General features: G+C 37.4%; 1 protein-coding gene across 6 annotated transcripts in view; it reads right to left on the bottom strand.

Moving 5' to 3' along the window:
* Positions 1-21,425, bottom strand: part of LOC141592351 (uncharacterized) — a 51,753-nt gene extending 30,328 nt beyond the window's left edge. For 2 of the 6 annotated variants that reach the window (XM_074412977.1, XM_074412979.1), the window contains exons 1-15: positions 21,149-21,367; positions 20,889-20,984; positions 20,659-20,817; positions 18,791-18,869; positions 12,455-12,535; positions 12,299-12,379; positions 7,747-7,823; positions 7,583-7,637; positions 7,419-7,467; positions 6,544-6,681; positions 4,665-4,746; positions 3,545-3,620; positions 3,394-3,440; positions 3,087-3,281; positions 1,967-2,042 (exon numbers count right to left, since the gene is read on the bottom strand). In XM_074412977.1, coding sequence (XP_074269078.1) covers positions 1,967-2,042; positions 3,087-3,281; positions 3,394-3,440; positions 3,545-3,620; positions 4,665-4,746; positions 6,544-6,681; positions 7,419-7,467; positions 7,583-7,637; positions 7,747-7,823; positions 12,299-12,379; positions 12,455-12,535; positions 18,791-18,869; positions 20,659-20,772 — 1,150 coding nt within the window. In that variant the 5' untranslated portion in view covers positions 20,773-20,817; positions 20,889-20,984; positions 21,149-21,367. Of the gene's footprint in view, positions 1-1,966; positions 2,043-3,086; positions 3,282-3,393; positions 3,441-3,544; positions 3,621-4,664; positions 4,747-6,543; positions 6,682-7,418; positions 7,468-7,582; positions 7,638-7,746; positions 7,824-12,298; positions 12,380-12,454; positions 12,536-18,790; positions 18,870-20,658; positions 20,818-20,888; positions 20,985-21,143 lie in introns of all 6 variants that reach the window. The other 4 variants (XM_074412976.1, XM_074412975.1, XM_074412978.1 and 1 more) reach the window with 4 other exon arrangements.
* Positions 21,426-26,141: the final 4,716 nt, after the last annotated feature.

Below are 26,141 nucleotides of genomic sequence, written 5' to 3'. Positions count from 1 at the left end.
TAAAAAGTTGGGTGGGGTTTGATAATAGGAGAGAAGGATGAATAATTAAGAGTTAAATAATGAATTGTGGGCCACCAATATTAAAGTAAGGAATAAAATAGGATTAAAAGAGTTGGGTGGGTGGGGTAATAGGAGAGAGGTATGAATAAAATAAGAGTAAAAAGTTACCAAAAATAGAAAGGGGAAGAAAACCTGAATAACCGTTTTAGGAAATAGGGAAGAAAATGGCGAATTGGAGGGAGTATTAAAGTTACACTTTTCTCCATTAAAATTACACTTTTATCCATTAAAATTACATTTATCTCCACTAAAGTTACACTTATGTCTATTAAGGTTACCCTCTGAATGACTAAAGTTATACTCTCAATGGACTAAAGTTACACTCTCAATGGACTAAAATTACACTCTCAATGGACTAAAGTTACACTTTTAATATGGACTAAAGATATACTCTCAATGGACTAAAATTACAATTTAATGGACTAAAATTACACTTTAATGGACTAAAGTTACACTTCTAAAAGATTAAAGTTACACTTATAACTCACTCAATTTACAATGAATTGCGTTAAAATTTGAAAAATTCAAAATAATATTTCTCAAAATTTGCCGTAAACTTGCTTCAAAATTTCAAATTTGTCGTAAACTTGTTCAAAATTTGAAATTTCAAAATACTATCCGTCAAAACCGCTTTCTTTTTGTTAAAGTTACACTTTTTTTTGTTAAAGTTACACTTTTAAAACAGTAAAAGTGTCATAAAATTTGTATAAACTCTCAAAAAAAAAAAAATTGTATAAACTTCAAAGTATAAGAAGACAAAAAATAGTGTTAATTGTGTAGAATAATCAATTAGTGAATGTATAATTAAAGCTAGAGAGAGAAAGTGGATTAATTAGTGTATAGGAAACTAATTAGTGTTAAGTGTGTTTTTTTGCTTTCAATCTCAACCATCCATAGTGGAAGATCTAAGGGATGTAGTGAGGACTTAGGGACTCAAATATTTAGGTGGCCTTATAAGAACTTGACTCTCTCTCTCTCTCTCTCTCTCTCTATATATATATATATATATATATATATATATATATATATATATATATATATATATATATATAAGATCAAATGAGTCCTCCTCTTACATGTGAGTCCATAAGTCCCATTATTGGCCATTGGATCTTGGAAATGAAGGGCTAAGATGAGAACAGGTTAATTCTCTAATTTTGCCATCTTCCTCTAATTTTCTCATTAACTACATTAATCCTCCTCATCTTTCATTCATCAACTCATTATCACATCTCTTTATTCTCTCTCTATATCTCACTTCTCCATATTCTCTCCCAAAAAAACCAAGAAAAAAAAAAACCCCAAAAAAACAAACAAATAAAAAATCCAAATAAATCATTTACTCATCTTTTCCTCATTCACCATCCACCTACCACCACCCACCGGAAACCAACACAGTCGCCAACATTCTCTAATTTTGCCATCTTCCTCTAATTTTCTCATTAACTACATTAATCCTCCTCATCTTTCATTCATCAACTCATTATCACATCTCTTTATTCTCTCTCTATATCTCACTTCTCCATATTCTCTCCCAAAAAAACAAGAAAAAAAAACCCCCAAAAAACCAAACAAATAAAAAACCCAAAAAATCCAAATAAATCATTCACCATCTTTTCCTCATTCACCATCCACCTACCACCACCCACCGGAAACCACAACAGTCACCACTTTTACCATCCACCTATATATATATATATATATATATATATATATATATATATATATATATATATATATATATATATATATGAAATTAGTTGAAAATGAGCAAATAAGAGATTAAGAGCATGCATTTCTTGCATATTTGATACTACGTTGTAATGTTTTCTGTCTAAACATTTAACAATCAAACTTCTTTCATGTTTTATTTTCTTGGATGGAGATGAAACAAGAAGTCAAATACCTTTCGCTGCTTCTGCAGGGGAATCACCGACTAGTCCACCTGCTTCCATAAACCGGGATAATGTAGGCTTATACACCTTCAGTCACAAAATTTAGAAAAATTAATGATGTCTAAAAGTGGACAAAATTTAAAGAACTAAAAAAGATTTCTTATAAAATCCACATAACAAACAGGCTCATCACTAACAGTTATATACCAAACTCATGACTCCTATTTATACCAACTGAGACAAGGAGATACTTTAATGCCACAAGTGATTAAGCCTTGGTTTTGATTGGGGGAAGGGGGGTTTGGAGGGAAAAAGGAAGGGGGGAAATCCCCTTCTTTTGTTAGCAAGTTGACTCGACGAATATGGAGGTGAGGACGGAAAATAAACGGCTCTATTTTACTTCCTAGAAGCAAAATAGAACTCCTTCAAACATAGAAATTATTTAGAAGGAAAATGGCATAGCACCATACTCCATACCCTTCCTCAATGTCTATCCAAACAAAGGGTTAAGAGAATTGTTATAAATCAAGAGATTTAAGACTGAGTAATCTGACGGACCCACGGTCTCACATGTTTGCAAAAGATTTCACCTGCCATGTCAGTGATGAAGTTTTCCCTTTTATTCTCAAGTGGTCCGTGATAGGCTCATCGGGGTAGTCCATCTTATTAGGGGGGGCAATTTACATAAAAAATTGAAACATTGAAAACCTGATATTAAACATGGAAGAAACCTAATCTTTCCTACAAGCTACTTGACTAAGCAATCAGGAGCTACACTGAAAATTACGGCTTAGCCAACATGGCTTGAGAAAGTCTGTCTGACCACAACCTGAGAAACCTCGTGCTGACTAAATCCAATTTTCTGCTTATGTTTACACATGATGAAATGACATGATCTCTTTCCGACAGTAGCACTGAAATGTGCCAAATTCCAGATAAAATAAGTCTGGGCCACACTCACAAGACGATGAGAGACCCCACTTCATAAGCCTAAAGTGATCAACTTTTTTAATGTGGCACACTCACGTAGTCACGTGTACACACAATATGCGAACTATTTTCACCAAATGAAAGCAATAAACTAATAAAGTAGAACTAATAAAGCTACTAAGAGAGAGAAAGTGTAATTACATCATAACCAACAACAGTAAAATTTGACCTCAACAGATGAGTTGCCATGCCGAAGCCCATTGCACCAAGACCAATAAAACCAATCCGATTTACTCTTTTCGAACTGGAGATCAGTTTACTTGCTAGTTCCTCAGGGTCATAAGTTTCTTCATTGGCTGCAGCATTAAAATTGATTCCAACAGCTCTCTCCCATACCTGATTAGGAATGTTGATTGTAAAATCCATACACCATAGCCAGCATATTATCGAATAAAGGTATTTTGGGGTGCTAATGGTCTCAAATTTAGCCCTAGAAGAAAGGAATGACCTTAAATAGTGGTGACTTATAATTCCCACCGGAATTATTTGAGCAACCTGCCAATGCACGACCAATAACAATCAAGTTTATTATTTAGGGCACTAGATAGAGCATACTCGGTACAGACAAAACAAAAGGAGAACGATCCTCGAATCAATACCTAGAAGTTGCTGTTGTGCAGCTGCAAGAAGTGGCAGAGGAAATGGAAGAGATTTAGCCAGACTAGAAATAATTCCCTTCAAAATACAACAGACAAGTGTTGTGGTATAAAAATTACAATGGAAAAGTAAAACATATCAACACACTGTAATTCCGTAAATACACTATAGGTTACATAACAAGACAACTTCCAAAGTTGGTGGCACTGTTTTTACCAATAAATAAATTGTATGGTGAGGAATACAGATAATTGCAATTCAAGTGAGGATTAACTTGGCATAACCACATTTTATTCATGACTAGTTTTTACCTTTTAATAGCCTCGCCAAACCGTTTCTAGAATAAGAGAGTGGGAATGAACAATGCCCTGTGAAGTATAAGATTGATTTATGCTTAAGGGTTACTGATATGGTACAAAATCTAGGCCGCTACTTATGGACACAGCATCACCACCAACATACAAAAGGTTTGAAAGTTACCGCAACTTGTACTGTGTACATTTATAGCGTAATGGCCGAGATAAGGCTACAACTTCCCAGATCAAGTTTTTGATTGAATATCATAGCCTGGTTACTTTTCGTACTGCGGCATATGTGACTTAGGAGAATAGTCCGAGTCTAGTGTGAGTGTGTGACTGGTCTGTGAAAACAATATATACGGAGTAGTTGTATACTTGTATACCATTACAATAAGTTTCCTTTTAATGGTCGACCTCATTAGTTCAGCCAGTTCTCTAGGCAACCACTATTTTCACATGGATAAGATAAAAACATTGAAATCCACAAATAAAGATATGCACGTTTCCACGATTACAGCATCCCAAAATTTTCCATCAATAAAATCTTCTAAGTGGCTGTCGAGCCAATAACATTGAGCTGTTGGCTAATGTTATACATCTGACTTGATCACACCCACAACTGAGGATTAAAAGGTCCAAATAAGGTTATTGCAAAAGCTGTGCTCTTGTATCCAAACAAAAGAAAATTATCTGAAAAGAAAAAGCATGGCAAATACATTCACATTTCACACTACCTCGCACTACCTCATATTATGGGGGAAATGGTAAAGAAGGGTTATAATAAAAGCCACACTTGAAAATTAAAAATAGAACAGTGTTGTACCAAACTTTCAACAACAGTATTCAACGTTTCTTGCTTCATGTGGTCGGCCTTTAACCACTTTGGAACATGATGCTTGAAAACCCTGCATGTTTCAATGGATTGGATGAGCAACCATATGAGAAGAAAAAAAATTCAGCATGGATAAAGACCAATAATAAGAATGATAGCAAACAACAACTAATCAAATATTATTAATAGCTAACAACATTTTGGATCAGCTACCCCAATCATCGACCACTATAATGCTCTTTCTGAGGCCATGTCCTTGACAATAGGAATGCCAGACTGCTCTGTTTTCTTATTTAATCAAGATGTTGCACTTTACACCGAGTTGCTGAAAACCTTTGGATTGGAGTATCAAGATACATTTAATCAAGTTTTCGTAGATTGGTCTTTAATTCTGGACCATGCTAATTCATGCTACAGTTACCAACTCAGTCTATGGCAGTTTCAGTTTAGCTCAGAATGAGTCAATATGACAATTTAATTACACTATTAAACAGATCAAGGAGCAATAGAGCACAAAGAATCACATAGCTAGAAGTTTACAAAAAGGTCCAGAAACAACTAATGAGCGTAGTAGGAATATCATTCAAAGCACCTGCTACCTTAGCCCACCAAAAAGATAGAAAAGCTCTTCACAAAAATAATCCATCCACGGAATGCCAGGAGGCCCAGGACTATACAGAAACTTGCCTTCTTTCTTCCAATATAAATATGATTATAACAGAGTCGGGTGCAGAATTACTCACGTGAGGGTAATTTGCCTCCATGAGAGGTACACCACGTTGTCACCTTATTTGTATCCTTTAATAAACATCCTCTATTACTTATCATACAAATTATTCCAAGGAATCGACAACAAAACTGATGATCTTAACTCCTAGTCAATGTCAACCAAGCCCAAGAACACATGAGCAACGTAGGAAAGGTGCAGTCTCTCCTGAGTCATCTTCTTCAGAACATAATACTATGTTTAAGCTGAAAACAATACCTGGGATCGTGACTCCAACCTTAAAATAATATTCATAGCCCGACAGTCGTGATGCAGCCTAAATTTATTATCATCGATTTAGTTCTTTACCGGACTCAAAGCTGAAGAAACATTGTTTTAAATCTCGGCCAAGACATATCATATCTCCCGAGATGCATCAGTATCGGAGGTGGCCTATACAAGATATCCCAAAATGTATTGGGTAAATTAAATATAGGAAAACATCGGCCAATACGTGCGATTTATAAAATGTATCGGCCAACTCGGCTCGATACGGCCCGCGTTGAACTCGAGATGTACGAGTTGTAACTTATACTAGCCAAACTTTGTAATGAAAAGCTCTTAGAAATTGTATACGGTGGTCAAATTTAATTATTCTAAATACTCGTAGATTGAATATTAACTTTATACGAAATAGCCAATAAATGATAAACTAACTACAAATGCTTGTAAAACAAAAACAATCACCGCGATAACTGCGACTTGGAGCGCGATGGCCGAGTCGAGAACGCTTCCGCAACACCATTACAGAGACCGATACCATGATTTTGAACCATGGAAGGAACCGACCTTAACCCTAGTGACAGACTGCTTATAATATTGCCCAGACAAAATACAACTAACAAGATCTCTCTTCTTTGATAAATTTTATATTTGTAACACGCCACAAAACTCTTGAAGTCTCTGATGACAATTTTAACCAATTAGCCATCCCAGAGATCCCACCCCCATGGCCACAATTTTGCAGAAGCCCTTGAGCCTTTGCGTCGGTGAGGTAATATGTTGGTTGCAGAAGGTCCTACTCCGTGTCTCATGTCATTAATCACCATAACAACATCAAAACCTACTTCAAACCATTATTTGACTATACAAAGAGATACCCACCAGGAATTACCAGCAGCGTTAGAGATGATGTCATAAAGAATCCATGGATGAATTCTGGATTGTACTCCAAGAGAAATAGCCTCAACTGCAGCAACAAGATGGATGGCCTCAAGGACGTCAACAACCATTTTTACTTTACTGCAAAAAGCACAAACTGTATAAGGCCTCCATGTCTCACATGAGATCGTAGTAAGCCTAATATAGATGCAATTAAGCAAAGGTCTATAAAATTTAATGGCTTAGAAGACAATACGACGACAGATGGTTAAGAAAATCAAATACGTTACAACAATGGTATTAAAAATCTCATGTTACGCTACGTAACAGAATTTAGTGTTGACACGTTATTTCTTATCACGTCAGCCTTGGATAAAACGCTGACTGGCTTCACCAACGGATATTTCAAAGTGTCGATGTTGCTTAACCAATACTCTCATGAGATAATCTATTTTAACCATTATTTTTCTGGAAAAGTAAGGGACAATTGAATTTGTGATAAAAAAAAAAAGGGGTCCTAAGAGACTGAAGATTGACTACAAACATAAAAAATCAACACAAATCTCAGATCTTAAGCTGGCGTGAAGATTAAATGCATTCGGTAAAGATCTCTGAAACTACAGCTGCATTGTCCGCAACTTGTAACCATGTCCCGAAACGAAGATTCCTGGACAGTGGCCAAGCCGTAATTTTGTACCATGCTGTTACAATTCAAATTATCTAACTGAAATGAAAGCAGAATCTAGATCAATTGGGGTGTGATAATTTGAAATTAAATTTTAGCTCCTGCAAAATCTTACAAAATAACTAATCTGTGTATATTACTGGTTAGTGGTTACAAGTTATACACTCAGTTGCAACTATACATTGAAGCGTACCTTCCAGCACCAATCTCACCATCAAACACATACAGCTTTTCACACATAGCTGCCAACAAAGACAATATATTCCTGAAGTCAATATACAGACTGTCTATCTGTGTTTCTGGTACAACATTAGTTGAGAAAAAAGGTCAATCAATTGCGTCTGGAACTATGATTACCAGAGAGAAGCGGATGTGCCTGTGTAATTGCATTAGACTTCCCTGATGATACTATCTATGATAATTAGGAAAAAAAACAATAATTAGATACTTATCAAGATGAAAATCTAATTCCAGAGCAGAAAAGAACATAATCCTTTGCTAAAAGGACAGGGATGACATACCATAAGTTTTTCCTTTAAATCTTCGGACATTCCCTTAGAGACATAAGCGTCAACCACTACACTAATTCCATACTCCTCTGAAAAAAATTTATTACTTACACTATCAGAAATAGCATGAGAATACAGTGCAAAAAAATAATGGCCCTGTCACCTTTGAACAATAGTAAAAAATGTGTAAGGACAATTGATAACTTTTACAAGAGGCCTAAACTGTCAAGAATGTGATTTGTCCAGAAATGCTTCACAAAACTTAATATATACAACTTTTGATTATGCTTGTAGTCATTTGACAATGTAATAACGATTTTCTCAATTCATTAAAGAGTGTCAAGCCTAAAACTTTAAATTGCTTAGAAACACGTCTTTTTTGGGTAGAGTGGAAGTGCGAAACAACTACTCAATAGCACACTTAGTGAGATATTTGAATTGCTTTCCTTACAAATATATGAAAAAGACTACTCCCTGTATATCGGAAGAAAATTTATGTAAAAGAACAAGAAGAGGAAAAGAACTGAAAGAAAGACGGGAAAAACGTGAAGCTAAGAGAATTCCAGATTTTTAGCTGAGAAAGCCTCTTGTTAATCCCTCCAATCAAAAAATGATTTAGATTTCAAATTTCCATGTCGTTCTCCGAATTACCTTCCTCTAATTGGTTTGGGTAGCTGGTCCGAATTTGTTTCCAATGGGGTAGAGCAACTAGACCCTCATTGCATCAAAGAGATTTCCTTGCCCCTCATGTTATTCCTTTTAACTCAGGGGCGTACTAGAAAACTCGCAATAAATTAAATCCTGTAGTTCTGGCTACGTTTTCTTTATAGTTGGCTAATATCCTTTTGTATCCTAAAATACCACGGAATGAGACCTAAGGATACCCACCAAATTAGTACAATCACCAAATGCTATGATGATTCAGGTAAATAAGCTTCCGTCCTCTATTAATATCTACACCACAACCACATTTTCTGCCATTTGAAAGGCTAACTCATCTATCATCCATTGATGCATAACTCATTAGTAAGGCTATATCATCTATGGGTTATGTTAGGGTGCAAACTCATGTCCCACATCGGTAGAATAAAGATGTAAGATTTGATAAGAATACTCTAGAATAATATCTTTATTATTATTATTATATTGTATAATATATTTGCTTATCTTGTAAGTAGCAAATCTCTCGTAAATAGGCTAGTTATGATTTGTTTCCTTCTTATTCATATTGTATAGCTAGTATTTACATAAATACTCACCTTGTAATTCATATAAATAGACATATTGTATGTCAATGTAATGTATGCAATTCTCAATGATAAAAACCGTTCTCTTACATTTTCTCTTAACTCTATCATGGTATCAGAGCCTCGTGCTCTAGATAGAGGTTAACCCCTCAGAGTAGATCCTAATTTTTAGGCGCTAGCAAAACCACCCTTTTTTAGGCGCTAGCAAAACCACCTTCCAAAACCCGACTTTGCTACGTCCAAAAACTGCTAACCCTCTTCCGCTGCCACCACCCCCAGAATTGCATCAAACCCACAATCGATATTTCAACTAGCACTCTCTTGGTCACCACTTAATTTTGGCCATAACCGTTCCGGTCAGCACTAATATTTAGCCACCGTCAAAATCTGGCCAAAACTCATCTACCCATGTCACAACTCACAAGCCTCTTGGCCACTAAACTCACAAAAACTCATCGCCCTCTTAGCCACAAACCTCTCAATCACCATAAAAACCACTCAAATGTGATCTATACAACACGATAACCAAAAACTTTTATCTTCAATTTGTGATATGTCTACAACCCTTGTATTACCGCAAGAAATCACTTCACCACTTGACAGTTCAAATCTAGAACCCTCCTTAAATCACGGCCCTCAATTTCTCTACCATGACAACAACCTGAATTGTCATGAGACCTCTAACCAAACCAACCTTTTCTTTTTAATACATCAAAACAAAAAAAAACAAAAAAAAAAAAAACAATTGATTCTCAATAAAACAAATAATCTCATGCATCTTGCCACTATGGCATATCCATACTCGGCTCCTTCTTCATGGTTTACAAACCTTCACCTGTTGGACCAACCTTATGCAAATAAATCCCTAAAACCAATTATCACCTGTGACACCCACAAAAATACAGAATGTCACCCACCAATCCCGCACCACCGTTGTTAGATCTGGTGGTACGACCACTGGTGAACCCTATGCTTCACCACCTTTCAATTACATATTTGCCGCTGCTCGTTTCAGACCGGTCACTCTCATGCTCTGCTCGGACGAACCAAAACCCACCTCATGATGCGTACAAGTCACGCAAACCAGGCAAACTTGTCAAAACAACCCCACCATTACATTTTCGGCCACTACAATGTAAATAAAACACAAACTCGTCACTTTTGTATCCTACAAATTCTTACGGTGTTTCAACCGAAGATTCATCTTCGTTTGAGACTCGCATGACTAGCCGCACCACGTCCTAGCCCAACAACCAAGCACTGTCCTCACCAGTGACACACATCGAACCAGTAACTTGCGCCCAGTGGCGTCTACTTTCTGCTGGTGTGTTGAAACCACTACCCATAACACACCCACTTATTCGCCGTCTCGGATTCTAATGGAGCTCTGCCTCCTCGACCTTTAATTCTCACCACCCTTAATCGTTCTAACATGGTAACAACCTAAATTGTCATGAAAGTATGAAACCTCTCACCACACACATTTTTATTAACACCTGCGTTCCAACCCTGCAAATTACAGAACGCGGACCCACCCGCAGGCTTCGCTGCACCAGTTTAGCACACCTAATGGTTCACCCATCACTCCATCAGTGCCCGTAAGGCACAAGACAACCCATGGCCCAAGTTGTGAGCCACAAGTCCTCGTCCAACAAGCAAACCCTTCCTTATGGCAACTTCAAACCTGACAACCAATTTCGATGAAACCCCGGCCTCCGCCATTTCTAGGACCCCTTCTCGTTTCTACCGGTACACTGCCGTGTCTTCTCTCCAAGATTGGACTTTTCGTACCGACATCCATCTTGCAGGGGCATGATAAGAATACTCTAGAATAATATCTTTATTATTATTATTATATTGTATAATATATTTGCTTATCTTGTAAGTAGCAAATCTCTCGTAAATAGGCTAGTTATGATTTGTTTCCTTCTTATTCATATTGTATAGCTAGTATTTACATAAATACTCACCTTGTAATTCATATAAATAGACATATTGTATGTCAATGTAATGTATGCAATTCTCAATGATAAAAACCGTTCTCTTACATTTTCTCTTAACTCTATCAAGATTATCTTTACAAGTGTCCAGAAAATATAATAGTACGAGGCCTTTTGGGAAGGAGCCCAAGAATAAATCCATGAGGGCTTGGCCCAAAGCGGACAATATCGTACTATTATGGATTGTGGACACAGATGCAGCAGAGGTCCAACACGAGATATTTCACACTTGCGCACAACAAGTGGTATCAGAGCTAGGTTCAGAGCTAGAGCTAGGTTCTACTTGGGCTAGACACGGAGATTCATCAGGACCAAGACTTGAAGGTGGACGTACACTATAAGGCGTGGAACTCCTATAGCTCGAAGGAGAGCTAATATGTTCGCGTAAGGCGACATTGGTCTCACGGTGATGAGACGGCAGGCCGTCCAAGAGAAGATCGTCAACGACCCGGCGAGGTGGGATGAGGCTTAATGGAGGCAGCAAAAGCGATCCACGGTAAATCCAATGGCGGTTCCGGGGCGACGCACTGAGGCACTGGATATATTGGATGCAGAGGAGTTTGGTACGCAAGTGTAGCACAACCCATGAGACACATGGTGTGTCGTTTCAGGGGATCTTTATCAAGACTTGGTGATGCGAGTGTCTAGAAGTTGGGGCTGTATGGTGTGGGAAGTTCTCCATAGAGGTCAAGGTCCGAGTCAAGATGATGGTCCTTGGTTTGAGGGGAGGATTGTTAGGGTGCAAACTCATGTCCCACATCGGTAGAATAAAGATGTAAGATTATCTTTACAGTGTCCCGAAAATATAATAGTACGAGGCTTTTTGGGAAGGAGCCCAAGAGTAAATCCGTGAGGGCTTGGCCCAAAGCGGACAATATCGTACTATTATGGATTGTGGACACAGATGCAGCAGCGGCCCAACACGAGATATTTCACGCTTCCGCACAACAGGTTACATACTTCAGCAATAATAATGCTTTCCCACCCGTATTATTACAGATTCAGTCAGTGGTGATTGTTGTTAAAGTGCTCTAGAAGGAAACGAAAAGATCAAAGAGTACACAAATACTTGTGTAAGGCAGCCTAACACAAGTATATTGTAAACGGGTTTCCTTGGTACCTATTTTTTCACTAATATTGAGTCAAGAGCTCCTGGTGAATTGCATCTGTTTACACAAGACTTCTATAAAAACACTTTACAGAGGACCAATGACAAATATTAACAAGAGAAATATAAAACCGAAATTCACAAGATGTATTAAGATACTGTGTATGTCATTATCAAAGGAAGATTATACAGCAAGAGTGTCAACTTGCCTGTTAGACATTTTTCCAACTTTTGAACTTCAGCAGGTAATACTACAGTATGGAGAATAACTGCTGCATTTTTGTCCAAAACTGCAATGATGGACATCAGTTAGAAGTCTAGTTTACTGAAAAAAAATTCACTCTCTCCAAATTAAACCACCTTACCTTTCACAACCCCATTTGGCCCCAAGATAAATTCATTTATTTGTTCCAGTCGCGATATTAATAGAACTACAGCAGTCACACCTGCAAGCCATAAATCAAAAAACAATTTGAAAGCAGCGTCTTTCAGCATAACACATACAGAAAATAGAGTGACTATACTACAACAACAACAACAACAACAACAGAGCCTTAATCCCAAAATGATTTGGGGTCGGCTGACATGAATCATCCTTTAGAACCGTCCATGGGTGAACGCACACCTCAAAATGCTAATACAAAGTCAAGGTAAACTTATAGGTTTTAAAATCGAAGTCCGAATTTCATTTATAAAAACTTAAAATTTAAATCGAGAATAAAGATTAAAACGATTTTGAAAACTGAAGTAGAATTTAAGGATCCGGAATACCTTAAAAGTAAACCAAGTAAAATATATAAGAAAGTGGTTGGTAAAAAGGTGTAATAAAGGAGAGAAGAACAAATAATTTTTTTTAAAAAAATTTAATAAAAACACTAAATTTGTCGAATAACATCAAATACTAAAAATCCACATGTATCATTTCCCTCCATTGTGCCCTCTTCGTCACCATACTCTCCTCGATCCCCAGAAATCTCATATCGTGCTCTATCACTCTCAACCATGTCTGTCTCGGTCTCCCTCTACCCCTAGGGACCTTTTCAGTTCTCCAAGTCTCCAGCCTCCTAACTGGTGCGTCCATAGGTCTCCTTCTCACATGGCCAAACCATCTTAGTCGATTTTCCATCATCTTGTCCTCTATTGGTGCCATTTTTACCTTTTCCCTAATCACCTCATTCCTTAATCGATCTTTCCTTGTATGGCCGCACATCCACCTCAACATACGCATCTCCGCCACACTCATCTTTTGAACGTGATAATGTTTCACGGCCCAACACTGGAACCGTAAAGTAAGGCAGGCCTAATTGCCGTGCGATAAAATTTTCCCTTTAATCCTTAGGGCATATCTTTATCGCATAAAAACCCTGAAGCACTCTTCCATTTCAACCATCCCGCTTTAATTCTGTGAGCAACATCACCGTCTAACTCCCCATCTTTTTGAATAATAGATCCTAGATATCTGAAGAAATCCGACCCCTCAACAACATTCCCATCGAAAATAACTCTCCGCCTCTGTCGATCTCGACCCCGCCACGTTAGTGAACTGACACCTCAAATACTCGGTCTTACTCCTGCAAAGCCTAAACCCACGAGTCTCTAAAGAATGCCTCCACAATTCCAACTTTCTCTCCACCCCCTCTTTTGTCTCATCAATCAACACAATATCATCAGCAAACATCATACACCAAGGGATGTCGTCCTGAATATCCCTTGTCAACTCATCCATAACTATAGCAAAGAGAAAAGGACTAAGTGCGGAACCTTGATGCACCCCGATGGTAATGGAAAATTCTTCCGTTCTCCCAACATTAGTGCGAACATTAGTGCGAACACTTGCACTAGCCCCCTCATACATATCCTTTATGAGGTCAATATATTTTCGAGACACACCCTTTCTTGCCAAAGCCCACCAAAGTACTTCTCTCGGTACCCTATTATATGCCTTTTCCAAGTCAATAAAAATCATATGCAAGTCTTTCTTCTTGTCCCGATGGTGTTCCATCAACTGTCTCATAATAAAAATTGCATCCATAGTCGATCTCCCAGGCATAAATCCAAATTGGTTATCCGAGATGTCTACACCTTTCCTAAGCCTTTGCTCGATTATCTGCTCCCATAACTTCATCGTATGACTCATAAGTTTAATGCCCCGATAATTGGAACACTCTTGAACATCACCTTTGTTCTTGTACAAAGGGACAAGAGTGCTTCTCCTACAAGCTGATGGCATCTTGTTGCTCCTCCAAATCTTGTTGAAGAGCATGGTTACCCATTCGATTCCTTTCTCCCCGAAGCACCTCCAAACTTCTATGGGTATATCATCCGGTCCCTCATCTTTCTTAACGCCTTTCTAACTTCACTCTTTTGTATTCTACGCACAAATTCCCGATTAACCATGCTTCGGGGAAATTCTACAATTTTAATAGTGAGCATCTTTTATAGCGAGAGGAAAAAAACAAAAAAAAGGGGGAAATTCTATATGATACCCGTGTTTTTTATTCTACCTGGTACCTCTTCTTTTTCAAAAACATCAGTAGTAACCTTGAACTTTATTACCTATTACACATTGTATTTTGTATTTTGTAACCTAAGTTATAATTTCTGTTAAGTTTTCCGTTAATTCTAACTTTCCATCAAGTTCTTCTTCCTCACCCATCAACCTTCATCTTCATCATCTACAACCATATATATTCATTTGTGTAACATTTTTCAACCATCATCCAATTTTTACTTTCACATTACCTTACAACCATCGTCAACTAGAAATATGTTTATCTGACACTCCTTCAAATCTCCAAACCTCACCTTCAGAACCCACCCTCAATGCCTTACACCAAGTTCACACCATACCACCCCTCAAACAGGCAACCAAGCCCTGAAAGCATTCTTATCAGAATCATCCCGATTCAATTATACGACTTTACGATCCAAAAACGCTTGACGGATCCCGGAACTTACGATTCTATGTAGGATCATAATACGATCCTAGGATCCGATTCTATAGTAAAAATAAAAACAAAAATATATATGTTTATATAATGACGTTGTAAAACCCAAATTTTGTGTAAGTTGTAGAAACATGTTAATACAAGGATACTAAAATAATTAGTTATCAATATTTTATAAATAAATATTAATAAAGAAGTGTTATTATCTTGAATGATATGTTTTTACAAAATAAAAAACTATACTTAGGGAGCTCGTAGGATCGTTCCTACGATCCGGTTCTACCAATTCGACCCTATCCACACCATCGATCCAAAGTAGAATCCCGACCCTAACAACATTACATGGAAGCGTCAATCCCAACCCTAACCCTAACAACATTGCATGGAAGCGTCCATAACCATTAAAAAAAATTCGTTTCCGCGATCGACTTCATCATTAACCAACCAAGATAACAGCAAAACGGATATGGACACGTGACACGGCATATCATAAAATTTAGGACATGGTGCACGTTATTAAAATTTAATAAAATATAAATTTTATAGTTATAAAAGTGCGATTTTATTTTTGTGAAAGTATTTAGTATTAGATTTATATAAGTGCAGGTAAAACTTAACATTTACTATAGCTTATTCTCATTTCCCACTCAAACTCATCTTCTAATTAATCTCTTTCAACATCTCATTCCTCATCTAAAGAACATCATTCACCCCCAATTCAACTCATTAGTCATTACCCCCAACAAGCTCCACGCCCTACGATACTCGGACACGGCACTTGGAGGACGTATTCCGTATCGATACGATACGTAATACGTGTCAGATACGCAGATACGCCGATTACAGACACGATACTGACATGGCAAGGAAAACTTACATGGAAGACGAAGGAAGCGATCCGCCTACAATGGAAGAGGAAAAGGAAAGATCTTGACCTTCATACAGATCTGGTTACATTGGAGTATGTTATCAGTGCTTGGAGAAGGAGAAGATCTCAAGGAGTTGAAGCCTGATGAAGTGATGGGTGTGAGGAGGTTCTGTAGCAGGAGGTAGAAAAAAAAGGAAGAGAGAGAGAGAGAGAGAGAGAAAAAGAAAGTGGTAGTGCGGCGGGTAGGGTAGTAAGTTAGGGTTTCTATTTTTTAAGAAATGAGTGGGGGTAAAAAGGTGGGTGGATGACAGGCTGACGGCTAGAAAGATAAACTATAATATTTTATTATGTTTTATTCTCCCAGTCACCTTTAATACAATTATTACATACGGAGTAGTGTAGGACTATCACTTATACAAAACAGAAAAGATACCAATTGAAAGCAAATTTTTTATTTATTTCTCAAATATGATAAAAAAAATATATAAGACGTATCGTATCCGTGTCTATAAAATAGTCAGGAAACTTGTTTCCTTTGACCGTATTCCCGTATCTATTAAAATTTAAAATCACGTGTCGGATACTCCTGATACGTGTCGGATACTCCGATACGTATCGGATACGATACTTCATTCCCGTGTCAGAGTAACATAGTCCGCGCCTCCACCATAGAACAACACACACCATTCACCTCGGATTGAACTTGATTTCATTTGAAGGTGTGTCCAAATACCATGGACACACGTCCGAGTCGAGTCCAAATACCATGGACATGTGTCGGATACGTGCCCAGATAAATGAAAAAAAATCAGACACGGCTTTATACGTGTCCAACACGTTTTGACGTGTGTCCCACGAGTGTCATTGTCGCACACGGTACGCTGGTAAAGAGGAGTGTTCATGCTACCTAGACCATAAGTTCTCGTGAATTTCGAGATTTCAGAAAATCAGTCTCAAAATCTCTATTATATTCACATATAAGGTTTGGAAACCTCCTGCTTCATATGACGGAAATTTCATACAAATTGAGATAAAACAACTTTTGTCAACTCTAAAAACAAAATCAAGTGAAATGTAAAGGAGAATTTGATTTTACTTTTTTTAAACTTTGTAATTGAAAGATACAGAAAGCATAGGTAATATGAGAGAACGGAATTGGATGATTTATATGTGCAGAAAGACAATGAAGTTGTTGAAATGAAGTACACAATTACACATCACCTTTCCATACGTCTTTACAAAATTACACTTATTCCTATACCAACCATATAAGAGATCAAAGATATAAAACGTCTAGCCATCCACGAAACAGATGTCGACACAGATGTCGACAGAGAATGACCTACTTTCTTATAGGTAATAGAGAATATTTTTAAAGGATACAATGGGGTGACCCTTATATACAAAAAGAAAACATGAGGAAGTAGAAATAGATCTAGACACCTCTGCTCTCAAACTATCATGAGTAATCTCACCTAAAACAAAGAATAAGGTCAAGTGTGCTGGTTGAAGTGGAGAACATGGCTCCAACTATACAGCAACTTCAAAAGGTGAAATATGAACTCTCGACGCATAGAGACAATATCATCAGAATATCAGATATATGATGATTCCATTTCATCCAAGTGCACCACCAAATCAGCAGTGATATCATCTTACATACTTCCGCAACAGTTCTACCCTTATTCGTCCTTCTTACCCAAGTCAACAAGACATCTTTACCCTTACGAGAAGGATCTAAATTCACACCAAAATAGACAATGAAAAATGCAAGGGAAAGACCTAAGAGCAAGAAAGCAAAAAATGGTCGGTGGATTCTTTGTTGTCAAAACAATAGAAACAACTATCTTCAGTCGGGATATCCTCTATAGCTACTGCCCAAAAAAAAGGGTTATGCTCTTTCATGTACATGATTTACTCAATCATGTACACATTTTCAAATGACGTGCTACAAGTCCTTAAGCGTAAGCTCACCGAGTCTATATTCATGAAGGTTTATCAGCTTTGTCTTGGCATGGCAATGTGTTTTACATGCCTGACACCCTTGGAAGAGTTTCTTTGAAAACAGGGGCACACATTGTACTTGCCAAGCAGCTATTATGGATCACTTCAGTGGGAAACATAGAGCTTTTGACAATAAACATGCAGAAAAGAGGGAAATATATCTTTGTCCCAATACTTTGCAGTGGCGAATTTATAATTTGTAAGAAAACAACATTTTTTTCTGTTTTAAATGGAGTCAAAGACTCAAATTCTTTTTCTTTGTATTACGATGCAATAATGCAAAATGGCCTACTAAACTGGTTGCTGTTCTTTCTATAATGAAGAGTGATGCAATTTTAAACACAATTAATCATTATGAGTCATTCGGAAACAATCTCTTGGTATCAAAATTTAAGTTTTAGTACAAGAGTAAGGCTGCGTACATCCGGGTCATACCCTATTATTTGGGGAGCCGTTGAGGCACTGTGGAAATGTTGCTTTACGAAAACAAACGGTTAAATATATCCATATGAGAAATATCCACATAAGAGACTATGTAACTTTGTGTATCTGAACATTTATTCATGCAGCTCTCTTTGGGCACATGCAGAAGAGCATTTCGAAACGAGCATTTTGACGGTAAGTTAGAAATTAAAACTACCCCAATTTGTTAGTCTTAATTTTCACAAGTGGTTGATTTTCTTTGTACTCCAGTCTCCACATTGTAATCTTTTTCCATGGTTGAAGCAATCAAAAAGTAAATTAACAATCAAAATGTAAAACGGTAAAATAACAAGAACGGTAGAGCCGAAAATAAGAACACATTCACGACAGAAAAACTTGGAAACAAAAGGTCAAGTAGTCCCAGGAAAGTAAAAATAATTTAGCAATCAAATACTGACCTGTGGCAGCCTCCATTGCAGAGGCACATGTTATTCCTCCAAACCTTTTAGAAAATCCAACTGCTGCGTGACTATCATTCTGAAGTCACAGTGAAAGAGAATGCAACATCCAATGAGTGCACTGAATATTAGACCACTAGCACTGAGGTGAAATAAAAATGTAAGCAAATGCCACTATTTTGAAAGAGCAACTGTATCCTCATAGCCATGACTATAAGTAAGGAAAGCTCTGAAAACTTAACAAATGCGAGTCATATAACAAAAGTGATTTGATTGGCCAATAGGGCAACAGAATGTCCAAAATTTACAAGTAAACATACCAGGTTATGACATAGATCAGCCTAACTAAAGAGTATAAGGAGCAAAATGTGTGTTAAAAGTTAAGTCCGTACAGTACCTTTTGTGCGAAAAAGACAAAAAAAAATGTAGCAAATATATGACACCAGCCACCCAAGGTGATTCATGCAGCACAAGTACCATAGTGGTTGTGAGGAATACATTTCAAACATCTATATCAAGAAAATTATGAATAATAAGTGAACATTACTTCCTAGTTCCTACTATAGATTAATTACAGTAATGGCAATGCTACACAAGTGTAATGCTAACAGCTTAGAGGTTCTTAGTACATATAAGGCTAACTGCAGCTTGTAAGATGTAATGTGATTACTGATTAACGGCCCTTAATTATAAGAATCAAAATGTGACAACATTTCCAAGCATTTTGAGCTACAGCCTTACTAAATTTCTCACATCATGTGTAGATGGCCAACTTGATGAAAAAAGGATCCTAAATCGGCCAAGAATAATACATTCTAAAAAAATTGTTGTTGCATACACAGTAAAAAAGAAGAGAATTCATTAATGCAATGAAAAATGCTGCCAACTGAACTTTTTTTATTAATATGCACCCTATATCAAAGGGAAAGGCCTGCAAAATACTGGACAGGACAGCAAATCAGGCACTATGAGAATTTTGTTCAACAAAAAATATAAAGGGCTCAAATGAAACTACTCTCTCTGTCCCCGGAATTTGTTTACCTATTCCATTTTAGGGTGTCTCATTCATTTGTTTACCTTACTATATTGGGAAGGTTGTTTATTGGTCCAATTGCACTAATGTAGCCAAAGGCTCATTGTTGTTTGGTTTTGGATTATGATGGAATAAATCAAAATGGGCTTCTTTTATTGTGAAGCGGCAATCATTCAATGCAGCTCTTGACGCAATTTTCATTCTGTGTCATTCGGAAACAACCTCTTAGTTTGAAAATTCGCGGCGACTGATGCGATGAGGCCCCAAGGCAACGAGACGTAGGCGCAGGCCTTAGGAATACGAGGCAAACAACAAAAATGTATATTTTAGAATTTTGTGTAACAATAGTCGTCTTTCAGTTTTTAAAGAGAGCTAAGATGTATTTATAAGTGCTATGAAGGATGCGGGGAGAAGAGGAGGGTAAAAAAGTAAAAGAATTTGGGAAAACAATATGGCATTGCACAGAAGTAATGCACCTCGAGTGCGCCTCACTAGTTGCGGCTAGGCACACCTTTTTTCAAACTAAGATAAACCAGGGAGTATTACAAAATTCTTATAAATAGAAAGACACAAGGTAAATGCATTTCTCTTCAACAATCTCATTGGATGGCCTGAACATGTGAAATCTAATTTGTTTGTGGCAAAATGACCCCATAAAATGATCAAAACCCATTCTCAAGGTAAAAATAAGATAGCAAAAGCCAAAAGGGAATGAAAATGTGTGCAAAGCTAATAAAGCTAATTTGTTTGTGGCAAAGCTATGAAGTCAAAAATGTGTGCCCTAAAGTAATACAGTATATTTGAAGAAAGAGAAACATAATTGAAGTTGAGGTACCTGAGAATGAAAAGCTTTGACAGTGTAGCCAGAGCGAAGTAGTGAAGCAGCCAAGTCGAAGCTAATATCATCATCTAGTCCCACAAAACCAACCACATTTGGTGCGGAAGTCATATTTTCGTATCCTTGTGCAACAATCCACGTTATATGAGATCGAGCCTGTTGTATAAGTGAAATAAATAAATAAATAAATAAATAAATAAAGGCAGTATTCTAAGGTTTAAATATACCTCCAATTTGTGGTATTCTAGGCAAACTGTATAGCTAGCTATTGAGATACTAGTTCCGTATGATACATGTATAATGTAATGTGATCAAACTCAATACTGTGGAGCAAGTCAAGTCGGATGAAACAAAAATAAAGAAATGAATCAGTAAACAGGCATTGAAAGCAATAAAATTGACACTATCACTTCATTTGCTAATTAATTAAATAATTCAGCTCAAAATAAAAACTCAGAAAATAAAATAAAATCAAATTACACTTAACTTGTCAGTTGTAAAGGCTGTAGATGATGATGATGATGATGATGATGATGATGAATGCAGAGATGAGTATCACATCAAGAATCTGTGATCTCAAATCACAAGTAGTAGCAGTTAGCGAGAATAGGTTGACTTGTATTCTTATAGAGTATTCTTAATTTTTAATTCATTAATTATTAGTTTTAATAAGTTTGAAAACTGGGATGTACAATCAATCCTACACGGAATCCACTTGGAAGGATATGCATCAAACCTCCACGCCTGTTCTCGTCGTCTTCCTCATGCACATACAGGGCCTACCGTCTTATTATTCGTCTTAAGCTTAAAACACATCGCAGTGTCAATTTTTAAGCAAATTTGTAAACATAGTTGCTCTTTCATTGACTTAGTTTACTCTTTTATAGACTTTTTTTCATTAGTTTTACATTCCTTATCCTTCCCCAAAAAACAAAATAAACAAGCCTTTCTAATTACTTTTCTCACAAAATTAATTAAATCTGTCAAATTAATGAATTACTAGTATTGATGCACTACTTTAAATTGCATACGGTGGTGTATGGTGGTTGTACGTGGTGGTTGGTAGCTAATGGTGGACGGTTGTTTGAGTGAGTAATTTGAGAGGATTTATTAATATTGAAACAAATTGAACATGGGTGTGAGAAATGAGAAGGGTATAATGGTCATTCATGTCCATGAATGATCATAACCCATCTGCTTATTGTAGGATGTATAGTAGTTGTGTAGCTTTGTACTTTAGTTGTTGCCCCGCGCCTTATCCCCATTTTGGCTAGTCGTTTAGCAGAACACAACATGAGCCTTTGTAGTAGAAACGTACGCGACGCATCTGCTGTGGTCGTAGACGTATACGGAACATAGTTAACACTACACAACCTTTCACAAATGTAGGGGAATAAGTAAAAAAAACGATAGTTCAAATTAAATCACTTGTAGTAATTGGTTCTTGCAATGAATATTGATAATTATTACAATCATCGCCTTCAATGGCTATCGACATGCAAATGACCACTCACCTTAACCGTTTTCAAATAACCTGTAGGTCATTTTATATTCTATGTCAATTGATCAGGGCCGATTCTAAGTTATCTAACTTGTGCAACGTCTTCTATGATGGCATGTGCAATTTAAAAACGGAATTACTTTTTCACATACGAATTTTACTCTTTCACATACATTTTTTCATTAAGTTTCCATATCATACCATTTTTCTAATCTAGACAAGTTAAAGCTTATATATTACCTTTTCCCTAAAATCGAATCCAATTGTTCCAAAAACTTGAATAATGGATTATAATTCTTCAACTAGTGAAGTAATTTTATTGTTTATAACAATTATTAATATGTTTTATTGAAATTATTAGGGTTTGTTAATTGTTAATTAGTGAAATTAATGGTGAAAGAGTTTATCAATTGTATCAATAAAAGCCTGGTGGTTTTGGGTGATGGACGTTCTAGGGATGGATCATCGATGACCGGTGATTTGTGGTGGCCATGTAGTGACCGGAGATGGTGGTGTCATTGTAGAGTTAAGGAAAAAGGCAAATTTAATGTATTTGTTACATAGTATACTCGTCTGTATTAAAAGCCAGTGTGATGGTAGCTGATGCGAGAGGCATATCACTACACCACGACTGTAATACCTGAGATTTCTAGGGATGCTAGATCGAGCATGGGCAATGCTAGATCGAGCAACCCTCTTATAGAGTCAAAGTTTTGAAAGGAAAATTCTTAGAGTGCTGTCGATCGCCAACTCGACCGAGCAAAGACGAAACTCGACTGAGCAAGGTGTGCTCGATCGAGCAGAGACACTTGCTTGATTGAGCAACCACAGCACGCATATTTTGTTTCCTAATTTCGTGTTTCCTAATTCATTTATATTATTATATTCTTACCTAAGATTGACATACCTTGTTAAAAGCCTATAAATACCTTATTAACACCAGATTTATGCCCTTTTGCTTATTTACACAAGTATTCACATAAAATCAAATAGAGAAGAGAGGAAGAGTGTAATACCACGGTTTTCGGAGTCTAGTCTACTCGGTCGAATAGGGGGAACTCGGTCGAGTAGATGGTCGTGTGACTTCTGGTCAGGCTACTGCCTAGGAGCACTCGGCCGAGTAGTGAGATAATCGGCCGAGTAGGTCGTACTCGGCCGATTACCCCAGGTACTCGACCGAGTATCCGGTCTGACGGGATTAATTTTCGCGGTTTTGATTAAGGTGATTAGAGATTATAAATTACGTTTTAACAGTTTTCAAATCACTTTTACAAAACCTAACGAAGTTCATCATCTCTCTAATCACCCTAATCACTCTCAAGGCTAATTGATCGATCGTGAGTCTACACTTTCGTCTTTTATCCCGATTTCGTTGGTAAGTTTCTAGTGCTTTGTAATCAGTTGGTATGTTGTCTTTTAGGGTTTGCCCTAATTGTTAATTTGGGGGGAAATGGGGTTATTTGGCATGTTTGTGACATAAGGTATGTTTGTGATTATTGCTAGGTGAAGAATTCGTAGAGGAACAGTTCTAGCTTCCGCTGATTGCTTGTGATTTCAGATTCGTAATAAGGTAGGGTTTTCCCTACTCAATTGACTGTGTAATTAAGTGTAAGATGGTGATTGTTTTACTGGCATGATTACTTTTATTGTTGAGATCGTTACCTTGGATTTGGCATGTCTATATTGGTATTGTGAGCTTTGTGGTTTGTTTGTCTGTGGTTCGCGAGGTGCGCCCTCGGCTGAGTGGAGTCATCATCGGAAATGGCTTCACGCCCTTGTGGTTCCCGTCACAAGGGGGATGCGCACATTAATGGACATGGGTTATTCGGTCGTTGCGATGAGCGGGGCTTAGGTGGGCAAAACTGCGGTCCCCCACTGGTGGTGAGGATTACCTGTTGCGATGGGTAACCTGACAGGGCTGCACACTTAGGTGTGTAGTCGGTTAATGGTTACGAATGAAGTTTGGAGGATGGTACTACAATTGGATTGGATTGTATTGGTTGTATTTTTGCACTACTACAGAAATGACATTACGTGGGTAATGTGGACATGGGCCCACCTACACGCCGAGCCGATCAGTCGGATGTATAACGGTCTTTTAAAAGCCACGCTCGGCGGCGTAAAAATGCCTTCGACCGGATCGTTTTAGATCGGTCGGTTTCGTCTCGGTAAGGGTCTCTAAATGATTAGAGATGTTCGGAGTCGCCACCAAGAATTTGTGGGATGCTTGGAACCCGTTCGAATCCACTTTATACCTCGGTCAAACGAAGCACAAAGCAGTGTTTGACATAGGTACTAAAGATAAGGAATCGTCCCTCTTTAGCATCCTATCTCTAGAATGACTCTCGTACGCCCTGGATAAGGTCGTCCACTATCCAAAGTTTTTGAGTAAGAGGTGAAGGTACGTATTGGGAAGCCCTTTAATCAGACACCCAATCCCACCCATGGTGAGCGCCTCTACTGATCGATCTTGGTTGGTTGAATGCAAAAGTTGATAAAACGGTTTAAATGCATGAATGCGCATCCAATAATTTAAACCTAACATGTGAGAGCTTTCTAAATCGGTTGATTTAATCCAAGTATCAAGTAAATGATGTCGAGTTGGACTTATGGTTGATTTGCATGCAAGATGGAAATTAAACATCCATTTACCAAATTAGGTTTTTGGTGCATAACGTGATCCATTTGTCTTAATAAGACATTTTGCAAATATGGTTTTTAAATGAGCAAGTTAATCGTCTGATCCGTCCTATATACGGGTTAGCCGGAGTCGGGATCGTCCTAGACTAATGCTGGAAAGGGAACAGACCCTGCACCAGGCAGCCAGATGAGGCTCGAGCTTATTGGCGATGTAAGGCCCTTGGTTTGAAAATAGGAAAAGAAAATGGCTTGTTTAGGCGCAGGTTAGTCAACAGTATAAGACGCATTCTGACCATTGAAAACGTATATAAAACGTATTGAAAATGGGTATTTGGACTCGTTTTGGTTTGAAAGGACCGTTTAGGTCGTATTTGTGTTGATTTGAGGAACGAGACTTGAATAATCATCATTGTTTTGATGATATTCGATGTCGGGTTCGACTTTATAAGCTTGATATGAATAGTTTTGAAAGTAATTATGAACTAATTGTTTTAAGTTCATTTGAATATAATTAGTCGATACTCATCATCGTACTCGGGTTAAAATCCGACATGGTATGTAGAACCAAGGATGACTTTGTGTTGGTGACTAATACATTTATTTTGAAAATGTAAAGAAATGATGAAAGGCTTTAAAATACCTTCCAAAATGTAAAGAAATGAAATAAAAGGCTTTAAAATACCTCTTAAAATGTAATTAACCAAATATTATCACCGAAACACGGATTAAACCGTCATGGTATTAAGAACCAAGGGTGAAAAAATGTTTTATGGTTAAAACTTGTAAAATAAAATAAAAAATGGGTTTGAAAATACTTGAAATGGTGAAAACCGATTACAAATATGAAAATAAATTAAAAAGGAAAGACGAGAACAAACACGGCTGAGTCTGACCTGGGCACCCCATTGAGGCGCGAGCCTCTGTGCATAACAAGGGGCTTCTGTCTCAGGCCAAAACTCAGTTTTGGCTCGTCTAACCTATATTTGGATCGTGTTATGCATGATTTAGCATATTGTAGTCATGAAACCAGTAAAGACATGATAAAAGAAGGATTTTTACACCCTCATACTTACATGCTTGGTTTATGGCGAGAAACCGACGTAAGTGTATCAACTCGTTTGGTCGGAAAAGACTCGGTTTAAAACCGTTTTAGTAAGTAAAAAGAGTGTTTTGTTAAGTTTAGTGATGGTGTAGTGGTCGAAGTGGTCGGTCAATTGATTTAATGCACGATGACGGTACCAAACAATGTGTAAGGTTTGTATTTACGATCGGTAGGTCGTAAATACGCGACGGATTGTGACTTAGGAAGTCGAGTCGAGAATTTTAAGGGAGAAAAGTT

Source organism: Silene latifolia, chromosome 7 (assembly GCF_048544455.1).
Source record: "Silene latifolia isolate original U9 population chromosome 7, ASM4854445v1, whole genome shotgun sequence".
In the NCBI taxonomy this organism is placed as follows: domain Eukaryota; kingdom Viridiplantae; phylum Streptophyta; class Magnoliopsida; order Caryophyllales; family Caryophyllaceae; genus Silene; species Silene latifolia.
Note: the sequence above shows the minus strand (reverse complement) of the source record. Positions and strands in the feature narration are given on the sequence as shown.